At 37.0% G+C, this 15,669-nt stretch overlaps 2 protein-coding genes across 3 annotated transcripts in view; one reads left to right on the top strand and one right to left on the bottom strand.

Annotated features, from left to right (window-relative positions):
* MRPL3 (mitochondrial ribosomal protein L3) overlaps positions 1 to 15,669 on the top strand; it is a 36,030-nt gene that overhangs the window by 16,105 nt on the left and 4,256 nt on the right. For both annotated transcript variants that reach the window (XM_056800252.1, XM_007505108.3), the window contains exons 6-9: positions 204 to 264; positions 9,201 to 9,309; positions 12,945 to 13,022; positions 14,661 to 14,738. In XM_056800252.1, the coding sequence (XP_056656230.1) occupies positions 204 to 264; positions 9,201 to 9,309; positions 12,945 to 13,022; positions 14,661 to 14,738 (326 nt within the window). The remainder of the gene's footprint in view (positions 1 to 203; positions 265 to 9,200; positions 9,310 to 12,944; positions 13,023 to 14,660; positions 14,739 to 15,669) is intronic.
* The window catches only part of NEK11 (NIMA related kinase 11), a 388,343-nt gene continuing 381,978 nt past the window's right edge, over positions 9,305 to 15,669 (bottom strand). Inside the window, exon 17 of the transcript XR_001625257.2 lies at positions 9,305 to 10,363. The gene's annotated coding sequence lies outside the window, so the exon portion shown is untranslated. The remainder of the gene's footprint in view (positions 10,364 to 15,669) is intronic.

Genomic DNA, 15,669 nt, shown 5'->3' on the forward strand with positions numbered 1-15,669 from the left:
AGGCTCCAGACTATGGATCCAGGAGAAGAGAGAGCCCACAGTTCTAGGCCCTTCCTCAGAATGGAATGATGCAGGAAATGGGCCACAATGGAGATGGCATCTTCTAGGCCAGCTGAGGCATGGAAGAAAAATTTCAGATCCTATTCTGATTATGATGTCTCTCCTGATTGAAAAATTTCACAGAAATTTTCTCCTTTATAAAGGCACTCCTCTGTATGCTGCACATTTTCGCCCTGGACAGTATGTGGATGTCACAGCCAAAACGTAAGTCTCCCTAATTGCTCTTTTTCTTCTCATTCTTCTCCTACACACATCTATATGCCACTAAGAAAAACTCATTTAAAATCTGATGCGTAAATATTATTGAACATGAATGTTTTTAAACATTGGAATGTGAAGGTCACTGATTTCAGTTAAGATTTAAACAAATTAAAATAAAGCTAAGAAAGAGGCAACATTATAGAGAGGGTGTGTGCGTATGTGTGTTTTGAGCAAATAATCTGTTCTGAAAAACAACCTAAACCCCAAATCCATTCTGGTGATGAAATATGCATGAAAAGTCACCTTCAGAGGCATCTGTTACTCAGAGGATAGTTTGATTCTTTTTAGTGTTAGCATTAGACTGAGAAGAAGCATCAAGAGAGCTCCTTTGGAGCTGGGAAGACCTGGTTCAAGCCCCACCTTGTCATACACCAGCTGTGGGACTCCCCCCTTAGGGCTCCAGGCAGATCTGTTAGACCCCAGGTATCAGGATGGGTTGTCCTGCATTGGGCCAAGTTCATTTTCTCACCTGAGAGTTTCTTATGCAAATAAGTGACAAAACCAGAAGAAATATCTTAATTAGAAAAATGCCACTTTTGCCTTTCTCCTCCTTTTTGAAATTCATGCTAAACAGGTGAAGATACTGGTGTGAATTTCTGAATATTGCCTAACTTGGCAACAGCATAAAAAATCAGATTCTGTGTGTACACCAAGGAAGTCAAGTGCTGGGATGGATGAGGGCAGGGGCATTCCCTATATTTCAAGGATTCATACAATTTTTGTGGTGAGATAGCTTTAAAAGGGGATTGAGGGAGTCTTAAGAGTTCAAGGTAAAAAGATAGATGGGAGATAAAGCATCCTGTCATTGGCTACAGTAAGTAAGAGAATGGAGTTAGAATGTGAAATGTGAGAGCAGAGCAATGTGAAATCGGTCTGCAAAGAGAGAGTGGTGTTGGCCTACCCTTTGCTTAGGATCGTGAATCCAAGGAGTCGAGGATCCCAAGACTCTAGATTTCGAGCTAAAGGGAGCATAGAGAGCCTGTGTCCTTTGGAGTCCAACTTGAATAGAAATGAGGTTGCTAAAAACTGTACAGAAGGATCCCTGTGGGCTGCATGGTGACTCAAAAGCATGCATGTTTATTATTTCTTTCTATTAATACATGAGTGCATTAAAACCCAATAGGAATAATATTTTAATTTGGTATGGGCAGCACTTGGAAGTTGTAATATTTAGAAATTTGTTTGGAAATATAATATTAATTAAAAAAAAGATTATTGGTGTGGTCGCCATTTATAAAATAATTTACCCTTAAGTCACAAGGATGATAGTAGCTTTTAACAATTTAATTTTAATATATAAGAAAGAAATAAGGAGGGAAGGAAATAGAAAAAATATTCCCTAGCCTGCCACCCTAGTCTTAACCAGCCCACGAGTGTCTTCTGCCCAAGTCACCGACGCCAGATCGCAGACAAGCTCCCGGCCAAAAATCTCCAGAGAAAATACCCAGCCTACTCCAGGGTCTCATTTGTATAGTCCTCCTCCATGTCAAGTCCTTTTCCTGTGCTTTGGTCCAGCACATCTCAGAAACCAAAGTCTCTCTGTTTGGAATGTTCCAGCCAAGCCAATGGGCTGGTGCAGACGAGCAGAAAGTTCATTATCCTAGGAGGAAGGGGTTCCCTTCACACAAGGTGTTGTGGCCTGCCTTCATTTGGAAGTTGCAAGTTTCACACCTCTTTTGTAGTCCAAACTCCTTATTTTACAAATGAGGAAACTTAGGCACAGGGCAGATTAAGTCACTTACTTGTCCAGGGTTATACCGGTAGTACATAGTGAAGATAGAATTTGAACCCAGGTCTCCTGATTCAGGTTCTCTTTCCATGCTGCAGGGCCTCTGGGAAGGATTTGGTTTGCCAGAGCCTTTTCAGATAATTTCCATTCCTTCCTGAAAACATGTGATGAAATACTAGAGGAAATGGTTTGTGTGGAAGTTTTAATGTGTGTTTCTAAAAATATGATTATCTGCTTTGTGGGAAAATTCCTTTTGCCCTTGAAAAAGAGCTGAATAGATGACTCTCCAAGGTGTTTCACCTCAGGTGGTCACAGCCCTCATATAGTTGGGGTCAGTATTTGCTGTGCAGCCTTCTTCTCTTAACCTCCTGGGACCTATTTCTTATCTTTACTCTATTTAAAAAAAAAATGCTATTCTTCATTTTCTGCCTCCAATCCCTTCTTTTCTTATTTATTTTTTGGCTCCAGAGTCTGATCTAGTTTTTCGGCTTTTCTAAGGTCTAATGTGTCAGTTTAGGACCTTTGAAGTAGTCCTTAGAGGGCATCAAGGACCACTTTCTGGTTTTTCAAATGAAGAAATTCAGGCCTCAGTTGGTTACATTACAAATATAAGCAAATAGCCATTTTTCAAGGACACATGTTTTCTTGTCTCTAGGCCAGAAGATATTTCAGTCTCTTTTGATGGCCAAAAAAAAAAACAAATTAACAACTTCTGAATTTGAGGCCTTTCTGGTTGCAGAGATCCTAGAAAAATATGACTTAAAATGGGCTTTCTAGTGGATCTGGTTTTATTGTCCTTGTTATATTCAATTGGACCAGATACCAGCAACCTCGTTTACTTTTAAATTTGTTCAGTTGAGAACACAAAAATGCCTTCATTAAAGAAAATAATAGGATTTCATTTCTTTACTCAGGTTTTCAAATAGCATTCTTTGTAAAAATGAGTATATTAATGTGTATATATATATATACATTATAATGTATAAAGTATAATAATAATAATTAAAATAATAATAATTAATTAATACTTGGGTTAAAGAAGTGAACCTGAAAATTGAATTCTTTAGAATTTGACTAATTTAGTATCGCCCTTTTCTTGGGATAAGGGAAGAAAATGTTTTGAAACTGAAGTCAAATTTCCTTGTTTTTTTCCTTAATACTAATGTTCATGTTTTGATTGTGAAATGAAAACTGTGATAGTTGCCTTCAAGAAAAATTGAGTCTTCCAACATTTCTAAATTTTCCCAATATTTACTGTCTTTCAAATTTAGTTGTTGAGCTAAACATATAGAAGCAAGAATTTTCTCTTGCATTTTGCAGAAATTACCATGGTGCCAGTGAGATCTACTTACTTTATTTCAACAGACCTGAAGCTATTCATGAGACTATAAAAAATCAGGTAGAAGTTTTTTTGTTTTTTTTTATTACTTGTAGCCTTTTTTTTTAACCCTTGTCTTCTGTCTTAGTAACTTTAAGAGACAGAAGGGCCATGGGCTAGGCAAACAGGGTTATTAAGTGACTTACTTGCTCAGGGTCTTTTATAACTTTTTTAAATGTGTATGTGGAGCCGGAGGCCACCCATTCTTGAAAGCAAAGTGCTTTTAATAGATTGTTTGTTACCAGCAACATGAAATCAGCTCAGAGGTACTTTATTTTTTGATTGTCATCATTTTGGACACATCTTTATTTAAGAGGTCAAATTTAAATTCATATTTCAAGTCTAATAAAAATTCACTGATAGGTTTAAACATGCTTTTTTATGAATATGCCAAATCCTGAGTGACAATTCTTCATTGGAACTGCTTTTGAGTGGGAGGGATTATCCATATTTTCAACACGAGTATTTTTATAATATAGATATTTTCTCATCTAAATGCTTTGAGAAAATTTATATTGAGACAGCATAAAAGAAATGCTATGTCTTCTATATATCAAACATTCTGATAGAAGGATTATGATAGCATATGTTATAAGGCATTTGGAAAGTCCTAGTCTTTGAAATATGACTAACTCACTTGGAGTTCAACTTGAAGAAAATAGTTGACAAAAAGCAGTGTTTGTGTAAAAGTTTTTACCAAAAACAAAGCAAAAATCAGAAAGTTTAGATTTTATTCCTGTTCTAATAACGGGAATGGTTCCATTGTATCAAATTCTGCCAGTTTGATTTATCATTTGTGTGAAGAAGTTTACTCTTTACTTGCCTGCTGGGATATGATTTTTGTGGTAGAGGTGGAGGTAGAGTTCTTGGTGGAGTGTTGGATACAGGTCCCTCCCATCTAGGGCTTTAGAAAACAGTGATTCTTCCCCCAGCCAACCCACTTTCCCCATATGTATGAAGCAGTGCTCTATCAGTTCTCGGGATGAACTTTGAATCCACGATAATGATATATTTGTGACCTTTATATGTAGAAGGTGGGTCATGTCGTGGGGATAGGTGGAACATTCCTTTTATGTTCTCACTGTTGCTTCTTATTTATTTGGAAATGAAATCTGAAAGCTTAATTGTCTATAATACAAGTATGAGTTACTTGGCAGCGCCAACATTTCACCCATAGCATCTCTTAAGTAGTCATCCCTTTGAATTAGGATCTGCCATGCAGCCCAGCATGGAACAGAATTATTCACCACTCTTCTGCACTTTTGAGAATATGTGAAAAACAAGGAAGAAAAAAATGATGGGACTAAATGTGTTTTTGTACATTGGAATAATCTGGGCAGTTGCGACAGCTTTTTGTCAACTTTGTGAAGCATCATCCCCTAATAAAACTGAAGGAGTCTTTAGAGATCAAGAGACTAACACTCCATTTTACAATCAAGGAAACTCAGATTCATAAATCGAAGGCCTGACTCAAGAAGGTCACTGTCCTGCAGAACCAGGAAGAAAGCTCAGCTCTTAGAATTCCTTCTCCAACTTTTTCTCTTGATCTCACTGTCTCTAAAGGGATTGAAGAAAGGTTAAAAATTGAAGTATTAAAGATGGGTTAATCCCCCAGTAAATGGATTTTTAAATGGAACAAAAAGGATACCAATATCACAGCTTGCTGGTTCCTTACGTCCTCACAGCTTTTTCCTGTACAGGGATGAATGTAGGGGACAGGACATGTGCTATTGAGTCTTCTGAAGACTTCCCAATAGTAGCATTTGCAAGTCTTATAAAGTCTTGAAGTCCTTTAACAATTGCGATTAAAAATTACTTTTAAAATGAATCAGTAGCTCAAAGATTAAATGAATGTTATTATCTATTAAAGTTTTTTTTTTTTCTGAAAAATCACCTGAGCAAAGCATTTGGGGGCAATGCATTTCAGGATCAACGCATGGTAGATTTTCTTGATTGCAACCATCTTTTGTCGTCTGGGGCTACTTTAACTTTGTGGAGCTTTTTGTTTTGTTTTTGTTCAAGGTCAGCATTTCAGACCTTCTTCAAAGCATAGCCATTTATTTGTAAAGATCAGTGGACGTCTAGGGTGTGGTTAGTTTATCACATTGCCTGCTATGTGTGACTTGAACAAATCATTTTACCTTTCCCAGAGATCAGGACTTTTCATCATTAGCCTCTTCCTCAACCACTCCTCCTCTTTCCCCGTTCAGTATATAGCCTTGCAAGATCTTGTTAATTCTACTACCAGCTCCCTCAGAGAGGCCCCCTTCTTTTCCCTGTCCTCGTTCAGGCCCTCAGCATCTCTCACTTGATTACCTTCTGCTGTCTCTGCTGAGGTTTCTCCCTCCCCAGTCAGTCTTCCCTGTAGCCTTGAGAGAATCTCTTAAAGCACAGGTCTGATGGGTCCCTCCTCCAGGGCTTCCCTCTTACCTGGGGCTCCCTTAAGGAGCCCTCGGCAGCCTGGCCCCAAGCCCTTTCCAGCCTTATATGCCTTGGGCTAGCTGGCCTTGTTGGCTTACCCATGACACACCATCACTGCCTCTGTTCCTTTGCCTAGGCCACCCCTAGGCTCACCACCGCCTCTTAGGATTCCCTTTCCTGTGACTACTCAGCTCAAGTTCCAACTTCTGCCTGTAAGACCATCCTCCCCTTCAAAAAAGAAAAAAAAAAACTCATACTTTTTTGTATATACTTAGAAAAAAATAAACACAAGGGGGCAGCTAGATGGCTTAGTGAATAGAGAGCTAGGACTAGACGTGGGAAGCCTTGGGTTCAAATGTGGCCTCAGACACTTCCTAACTATATGACCCTGAGCAGGTCACTTAACCCCCATTGTCTAGTATTTATGCTAAGATGGAGGGGAAGGATTTAAAAAAAAAAAATAACCACACCCACACACAGCCCATGTTTTCTCCCTTAGTAAGTGGAAGCTTGAATCCAAGTTTTGTTTTCTTCTTCATATTGAGTCCATTTAGCCAAGGATTTGGCATGAGAGGCTCCCCAAGATTGTCAGTTGACTTATTGCACCAAAAGAGTAAGATGTACATATAATAATCAATAAACATTTAGTAAAGCACCTTCCTTTTGCCAAATACTCTGTGAAGTACTGGGGAGGATTTCTTAGTAGACTATTTGCAAGTGTTAGAAAAGAATTCATAATTATGCTGTTTGAACATCCCTTGATGTCCAGCTAATTTCCATTTTTCAGCCTTTGTTTTTACTTTCTAAGATCTAATATCCTACACCGTTTTCCCCTATGTTGTTAGAACTTTTGATCTGAAGCTGTCTTAGAAGCTTGTTATTCTGTTTTTTTTTTATTTAAACAAAGTAAAGGTTATTATTTTTGTCTAAAAAGAATGGTTAAAAATGCTAAGTTCACATAATACCTGCAACACTCAGAAATCAAGGCTTCTGCACTCTTTGCAGTTCTCTCAAGTAAGCCAATAATTTAGCAAGTCTGATTCTTATCCTTTTGTTCAAAGTTATTTATTGAAGAGGTTTCCATTGTATGTAGTAGAACATTTAGATTGAAAAACAGTCTGTAATTAGGCACAGATAATTAGTATTGTTAGTGTACCACTGTCATCTTAGATCATTTATTCTTAAAGTGAACTAAATTATCTTCTTTAATTTACGTAGAGGGGAGAGAGGGAGGGGGGAGGAGAGAAAGATGAGAGTTAGTTTTTTTAGGAGAATAAGTTTAGCTAAAATTACCTTTAAAGCATCTCTAAAGCTCTCTTCCAAATATTAGGCAGTAAAAATCTAGGCAGATGTTTTTTCTTAATGAGAATATCATTTTTAGGTCCAGTGTTATGTTTTTCCTTTGGAAGGTGAGGGTGATGCAGAATAATGCTATGGCCTAGGTGAATTTTTTTTTTTTTTGTGAACCCTGAAGGGAGTTTGACACTTCTTCTGCCCTAGATGTTGTTCATGATTTCAGTCATTCTCTTTCATCTAGCCATAGGGTACAGGCTTTTTGTTATGTAACTGTCAAGTGCTTATTTTAGCCCTTTGATTAGAAAAAAAAGTATTGCTTTGGATTCTGAAGCAAGAAAGGTAATACAGAATTGTGCATACTCCTAGTTATGTGTGTAACTGAAAATGAGCAGGGTATAAAACAGTCTAACTTAATACAAATCATGGCTTGTGATTCTATAACAGCCTCAGCTTTTTAGAAGTGTGGAAAGGTGTCTTTAAAGGCAGCATCATTCGGGATTTCTCTAAAACAGCATCTATTCATACACTAGCCTATCTTAAGTCATCTGCAAACATTAGCATCCCTAGGATGCTGCTGTCTTTGGAACTCTGAGTTTTATACTAGACAAGCTACAAGATATCGGCAGATCCTTTGGAGGAATACATGTCTCTTTTTCTGTATTTGAATTGATAGCTAATTGGTCACTTGTCCATGATCATCAAACACAGTGACTGACATGTAGATGAAGAGGCAGCCCAAAAGCTTGTCCATCAGTATATTTGTCTTGGACAGCTGCTGCACATAGACACTGAATTGGTTTCAGAGTTGACTAGGCCTAAGACAGTGGGCTAGATTACATTTGCGAATTTGCCCATTAACTTACTACCTTTTATTCATTTCCCTAATATTACAAACTTCCTTTGGGGACTGTCCATGCCTTATTCTTCTCTCAGGTTCCTCATGTCAGGCATCTGACAGAGCATTGATTGTGCAGTTCTGACCATCACTTACATAGGCGTTGAGCAAATGCTTGTAGGTTGATCATGACATGTACTTTTCATGTACTGTGACTGAAAGAAGCTCCATATATAAAAATTAGACCTTACAAAACAAATAAATTGAAAAGCAATTATTTACTTTACAAAAGGATTCTTCACAGTTCTTACACAGCATTCTCCATTTGTGGGTTTAGATATGATTTGATTTTAGCATTTTGATTCAGATTTGATTCTGTCACCATGTCTAAATCAATATGTAACCCATAGGGATTGTTATATATGGTTTACTGGCCCCCATTCTTACTGAATTTGACACCCCTGATTAAGAGAGACTTCTTCTTTTCAGCAAGCTTTCTAGTTCTTTCCCCTTACAAATCTATGAAGATAAAACCTGTAATACTAACTTATTCTTTCATTTCTTTTAAGTGTATAATTTACATGATTAGGATAAAAAATACTTAGGAAAATTTCATTTTGTTGTTTCCAATAGCATACAAAACCATGGCAATCTTAATACTTTTATGCACATATCTTCTGAATTATGTATTTAGCAATAATATTACATAGTTCAAGTAAATGCATAGGGAAAATAAAGTCAGTGATTTGTAGTTTTAAAAGCTACTTTATTTGAATTTTAATTCAAAATTCTCTTATTTGTAATTTTAATTACAGTATAAAGATTCTGACTTCAGAAATTCAAACACTTCTTTCTGTGTTATGGTGGATAGTGTTTTAGTTCAATTTTATAATATATAGATTATCAGATTTATTTAAGCCAACCGTATATGTAAAATAATGGTTTCATACTTTTTACATTACAAAAATGAATAGTGAGTTTTTTTCACATTGAATGACAATCTAGGGCAAGATAAAATTCATTATATTGTATAAGAATAAGGGTATGTTAATTATCAAATATAATTTGTTGGGTTATTAGAAGTTTAAGAACTTCTAGACTAAGGCAGTTGAAAGGTAATGACTTTTGCTAAAATTCTAAGGATGTCATCAGCTAAGTGAGTTGAGAGATTTCTATGGCTTGTTCAGAATTTAAACTGACATCCCTTTGTTTTGTTCTAGAATTGGCAAAGGTTTTCAAGGAGTCATGAAAAGGTGGGGATTTAAAGGACAACCTGCCTCTCATGGTCAGACCAAAACCCACAGAAGGCCTGGAGCGATAGCAACTGGTGTAAGTTAATATGGGCATATTTTTCTGTTCATTCACCATTTATAATGACTGATATTTAGTCCATGTTGGGGTTAAAGGCCTTTGATGCAACTCAGAGCCCTCCCCTATCCCCATTATAGTATTCATGAGTTGCTGAGGGCTCAGATATTCATCATATGACAACCGTGTTTTGGGCAGCTTTCCTTCTCTGTAGTTCTTGCCAGACCTTATGTTCTACTGCTTTAAATCTTAAGAATCTGAATAGCCAAATTGATCTTACTGAAAAAGAAGTTCTGTAGATTGTTTTGTTCTTTGTATCTAAGTGATGAAACAGCTCAGTGCCTTCTTGTTGAATTCATGGTTGTTTACAAAATTGTACTAACAGGAAAAATAAAGTGGATCAACTTATACTGAATGAAAGGTTTACATATGAAGTTCAAAGGGACTTCAGAGGGCATTTAGTGCAACTTCCTTATAGAAAGATGAGGAGCCTGGGGCTCGGGGAAGTAGGGACTTGTTTCCAGGCAACCAGGTGATTAAATGGAGAGGCCAAAAATTGAGCCCACATCCATGGATTCTGCATTCAGCATTGTTCAAATTTTGACATGGAATTGAATAAACTCTTTAGTTAATTGATCAGCATGTGTGTCTTAGATTAATGCTGTACATGGATAGTGAGCTGGACTTAGAAATGAAAAGAAAATGATGGTGATTTGGAGAACTGCAAAATGCTTTTAAGCAATTCCAAGATTCTTGCCGTGACCAGAACCTATCTTTTTACTGGTTTTAATAGAGTGAATTATCCCAGTTATGTTGCATGGTAGTAAACAATCCAAGCCAGAGTTTATAAGTAGATTTTAGACTAAGCCTGTGGTCCGTGATGATTCATGTGTAAGAACCATAAAGACATCACTAACAAAAGCATGGTAGGAGAAGATAGCAGATTGGTCATGTAGACAAATGAGGGATAGTTGGGCTTGAGCATTTGCGTATCGTGTAGGAAATGGTCAAACAACCAAATGAAGCCTTCTAGCGTATTCAGTTGCTCTTCTTTCAAAGAGATGTTCAAAGGTATCTATGGACAAGAGAAAAAAAAACCATGAAGGATCCTGATTGACACAGCTGAAGACAGTATCCAACATTGACATTTTAGGAATCTATTGAATATTTCAAGAAGAATAAAGCATTTACATAGAAGCTCAAAGGATCAAATTGCAAAATGTTAACCCAAAATTCTAGAGTGTTTTGGGGCTGGGTGTTCTTCATGATGGGCTTCTGCCCCATTCCTTCCAGTTTTCATTCTTTGTGAAAGCATAAGATGGAAGGTTACTTATCGAAGGCTGATTAACTAAAAAGTTGTTTGGCTACCTGGAGTACCCAGAGCTTTTAACCCCTTCTGCTTTCCCCTTCTTTTCCCTCTTTGTACTCACTAAAATTGACTACTTTGGAATAAAGATTAAAGCTAAGCACTCAGAATCACAGGATCATACATTTAAGAGCTGGAAGGGTTCTGGGATATCGTGGAGTCCAGTCCATTTTGCAAAGGAGGAAACTGAAGCCCAGGGAGATTTACTTAGTGACCTTGAACACAGGGTTCTCTGTCTCCAAATCTGGCTTTGTTCCTTTGTTGGAGGAGATAAAGAAAGAAGAAATGGAAAAAATAGAAAATGGGATCAAAAAGGGGAAATTCAGAAAAGAAAATGTTGTCCAGGGTGGTTTAAAAACAAAAGAGTGACCCAACTTTTGTCTTTAACCTGACCCATAGTTATTATCTTTCCTAAGTCAGCCATTTGTGTGTTGTGAGATTAGCTGCCCATTAAGAGAGGAATGGAAATCTGTGAGGTGAGCTTGGGTGTTTTTTTTTTTAATATTATTTTAACAATTCCCCACTCCCTGCATACATTCATACTTTCTCTTATTACCAAGATCTCACCTTTTCCTGGATGTCACAGCGTGGAAGTTGAATAAATAGAGCATAATGGGGAATCTGTGCTATTTGAACATCATCCTAAATTTAGGTATAAACATAGGATGAGGAATTAAACAGTGAATCTTTACCTGCTTTTCTGTATATTTTGTTTAAACCAATCCTGGAGAGCCAGCTTCCTTTTTGTTATCCTGCTCATCCAAACTTAGGCTATCCCAGAATAGAGACTGTGTGCAAAAACTAACCTTTAAAAGGAAGAAAATGTGTATACATTTAAGTGTATAAACTAATGTATACACTAAAAAATTAGTTCCTATCACAACTCTGTTGGGAAGACAAAGAATAGTGGACATTTTTTAGCTCAAGAGGAAGCCAATACAGATGGGTACTTCCTACTCTTCCCAGTTGCAAAGCCAGCAGACCCAGGAGGAGAGTTGGTGGGGAGGGAACCCAAATTAAGTGCTTTGCAGAGGGATGCCCATGTCCAAGAGATGTGAGTCATGTTCCATGGAGGTGCTGGAGCCCACAGTCTCCAAAGAATCTTTTCCTAATATAGCTTGAAAATTATATTGCTTCTTTACCTTGTAATAGCAGATTCTTTGTTTATGGCCTCCTCCATTTCACATGGGAAATAGAAACTGTTGCTCCTGTTGCCATTGAGGGGAGAAGGGAGGCTAGTCTGTCTCTGTGGCACTAGATTTTATAAATTACCCCAAATTGGGGAACAAAAATGAGATCTACATTCTTGGTCAGATCTGTGACTTCAGCAGTATAAGAAATTCTCCAGATGGGCACTTCCTGGGCCCCCGCAGAACACCACAGATCTATTCCTTAAGTCCTTAGGAAATCACCTATGTGGCATGCTGCCCATGCTCACATAGCCAGGATGTAGAGGGGGCAGAACTTGAAGCCAAGTCTTCTTGAAGGTCAGCCTGCTCTCTCCTCTCCCAGGCTGCTGCCTCTGGGTAGATTTTGGAGCAGGAGTTAGTGTTTCAGAGGTTGCCATTAGGGGCTTCATCTCAGCTAATATTGTTGTACAACCTTCTCCTGGAGTCTCCTCCTTTCTATTATTATCACCTGAATAAGTTCTAAGCCTTGAGAATTTATGTGCTTGAGAGAAGGTCTGCACATCTTCTCTTTGAGATGGCCTTTCATTCTGTCGTAGCCAGCATTAGAATCATATTTGTCTGGATTGGGAGAAGCTGTTTGATTATGTGAATGCGATGTTACCAGAAATGAACCAAGTAAACTCAATATCTTAATAATGAATTCTGCCCTTTAATCACCCTGGCCTCCAGAGAAAAGTAACATTAAAAGAATGAATGAGAGGATTGAGATCATTTAAAAGGGCATGTCTACTGTAGCCTGTACCAGGAGAGTAAGCTATTGTTTTTGTCTGTTAGTGACTTTGTTGGATGTAGATCTTTTTATTTTCTTTTATTACCTTTTCCTAATGTTTTGCTAGGCAACTATCTATTGTTGTACAATCTGTCACTGATATCTCTAGTAAAATCTCATCCCTTTCTCATCTAATTTTTCTCTTATCATTGTAATTTAGAAAAATAATCCTTTTAGACAAAGTGTATTTTGAATCAAGATAAAGATATTTCACAAAATGGGAGGGGAAACAATGTGTAACACCTTTTGGTAGTGTGTTTTAAATTTTAAATAATGCTCTTAGAAATCAAGAAAATACCAGATTCTGATTGCTTTTCCTTTTTTTTAATAGGATATTGCCAGAGTTTGGCCTGGAAAGAAAATGCCTGGTAAAATGGGTAACAGATATCGAACAGAATTTGGCTTAAAGGTGAGTTTTAGATATGTAAAGAAAATACATCTGCATGTTCTTTTAGTAGTTTTTCCCTTCAGAAGTATATCAGATTTACTGCTTTTACTTATTAAAAATGTTTTAAATCTTAAGCATTTAGCATTTTTTAAAAGGCTGGCCTAAGACAAACATATATGTTTGTCTCACTTTTGCAATTGTATACAATTGACAAATTTTTTTTTAAGTATCCTCAAATCACTAATATCATTCCAAATGATATACAGATGGTTGAATCTCCTGGTGAAATTTCTGGGTTTCCTTGGTATAGATCATTACTAAATCTATAGAAATGCCCTACCCACCTTCCGTTAGTGTTTAGAATCTACCAATTGAATTGTTTTTTCTACAAGTTGAGTTCTAACTGGTAATGATCTGAAATTGTTTAATTGTCCTTCAGTTTAAACTTGAAACATTTTAACTTATGCAAAAAATATCTTTAAAACTTCTAAATATTTTGTAAACAAGTCTTAATTTTATTTCAGTATCTTATAAACTAGCCTCAAGGTATTATCATTGTTATGGCTTTCATGAATCCAAATATTAGTCTTACAATTAAATTTCAGAAGAAAATTTAGAAGGACAGCTAGGTGACTCAGTAGATAATCAGGCCTAGAGAATAGATCCTGGATTCAAATTTGACCCCAGACACTTCCTAGCTATATGACCCTGGACAAGTCACCTAACCCCCATTGTCTAGCCCTTTCCAGTCTTCTGCCTTGGAACCAATTCTCAGTTTTGATTCTAAGGCTGATGGTAAAGGTTAAAAAAAAAATCTAGAGTAGATCTAGAGTAAATCTCAAAGCCATTGATGATTAAACAACATTTTTGCAATTTTAGGTACATCATAGATTTTCTGAGCCTCCTCACATTCCTCAAATAAAAAATGAAGAATGATGATTGATGGATGAACTCTAATTTCCTGTCTAGCTCTAAATCCTCAGATCTTATACAACTGGTTGTAGAATGGAAAAGTGTTTGCCTATAGAACCCTGATTATATGTTTTCATGTGCTGAGTTAGTCCTCTTCTTATGAATCTAGGTGTGATGATATAATTAAGTATAATGAAATAATTCTCTCAAGAGAGGAGAAGGAACAAAGCTTTTTGTCATTAAAAGGTACCAGGAAAATTAATTCTCAACCTCTATAACTTGAAAGGAGATCATTTCTTCCAAGCAAAGTACAGACACTATTTGCTTTACTCTTTGAGAGCATTCTTAATAGCTTCTTGAACAACTTCAAGAAAGTTTGGTTAGATTCTAGCTTTTTAATTGTTGACAGTGCCAAGGTCCACCAAAAAAATCTGAACCGTATTTGAAAAAAAGCTACTGTATATGTAAGATAGATTATTTGGGGGGGGGGGGGGGTGTATACACACACACATATATATCATATGTATACAATACATGTGTTTTGCTGCAGTTTGTATTATAAGGGGGTATAATGTATTTTAGCTTGTTTGATTCTTAGAGGGAACAGTAGTGGACAGGTGATCATTGTCCTTGCCCTTTGCCTAAATTCATGAAAACATTCACTACTGAAGCTTCTATTTGCCCTTATTTGATTGTAGAAAGCAAATTTCAAAATAATTCAAACTTAATTTTCATTTTATTCCCTAGGTGTGGAGGATAAACACAAAACACGATATAATCTATGTGAATGGTTCTGTGCCTGGACACAGGAATTGTTTAGTAAAGGTATGTGTAATAGTTTTATTGTCTGTAGTTAACTATATGTGTTCTAAAGTTTAATACTTTGATTCAACGTGGAGAGATAATTTTATTCTTCAAATGTAAAATCCTTTCTTAGCTCGAAAGTTAAATGGTACAGATTTGAACTTTGGGCTATAGTATACCAACCCATGGTTTATTTCATTCTTTGTTGCTTGCCCTTTCTAGCATCTCATTTCTTTTTTCAAAGCAAGTGTTTACATTTTAAAGGAATAAATAAGGTTTTTATGGGCTCTCTGTGTCCTCCCAGGCTTTGGCCACTCTCCTCTATTCTCACCTTTCTTTGCCCTTTCCTGACTTTTCATTTAAATGGGTAAGTATGCAGGTCACTTTGAATCAGAAGATCTTACCAGGGTCCTTATAGAATTACTCTACTCAACATTCAGTATTAGCATTTAAACCTGAATTACCTGTGGGACAGCCCTTGTGCTTATATTGTCCCTCATCTGCAGGATGGGATCACTCCATGTCCCATGAAATTAATGTGGATTTTGCCCCTGGGCATCACCCTTGTGGACAAGTGCCTGTGAACCACCCTGCCCCAGCCCGCAGCTCCTTCTGTTGGGTTTGCAGTCACAGCAGCAGATCCAATGATAAGCCAGCTGTTGTAGCAGTACAGCCTCTTTCTTTCCAGTCTGTGGATGAAGACCTCATTTTCACAAGTGGAAGCTTGTGAGCGGTCTTTAAACTGAGATTCTTAGCCCTTGTTTCCCCTCTTCCTGCCTTTCTGACACTATAGAAATGAGGAATGAAGAAGACTCATAGGATGGAGAGCTGTTTTTATTTTTCTTTGTTTCATGGGATTCTGTGATTCTCCAAGAAAAGAATTTTATCATATCTTGGTGATAAATAATTACTCAGATTAGGCAGGTTGATTCTCAGAGAAGAGAAAAGACAT

The sequence above is a fragment of the Monodelphis domestica genome, chromosome 5 (genome assembly GCF_027887165.1).
Source record: "Monodelphis domestica isolate mMonDom1 chromosome 5, mMonDom1.pri, whole genome shotgun sequence".
Classification (NCBI taxonomy): domain Eukaryota; kingdom Metazoa; phylum Chordata; class Mammalia; order Didelphimorphia; family Didelphidae; genus Monodelphis; species Monodelphis domestica.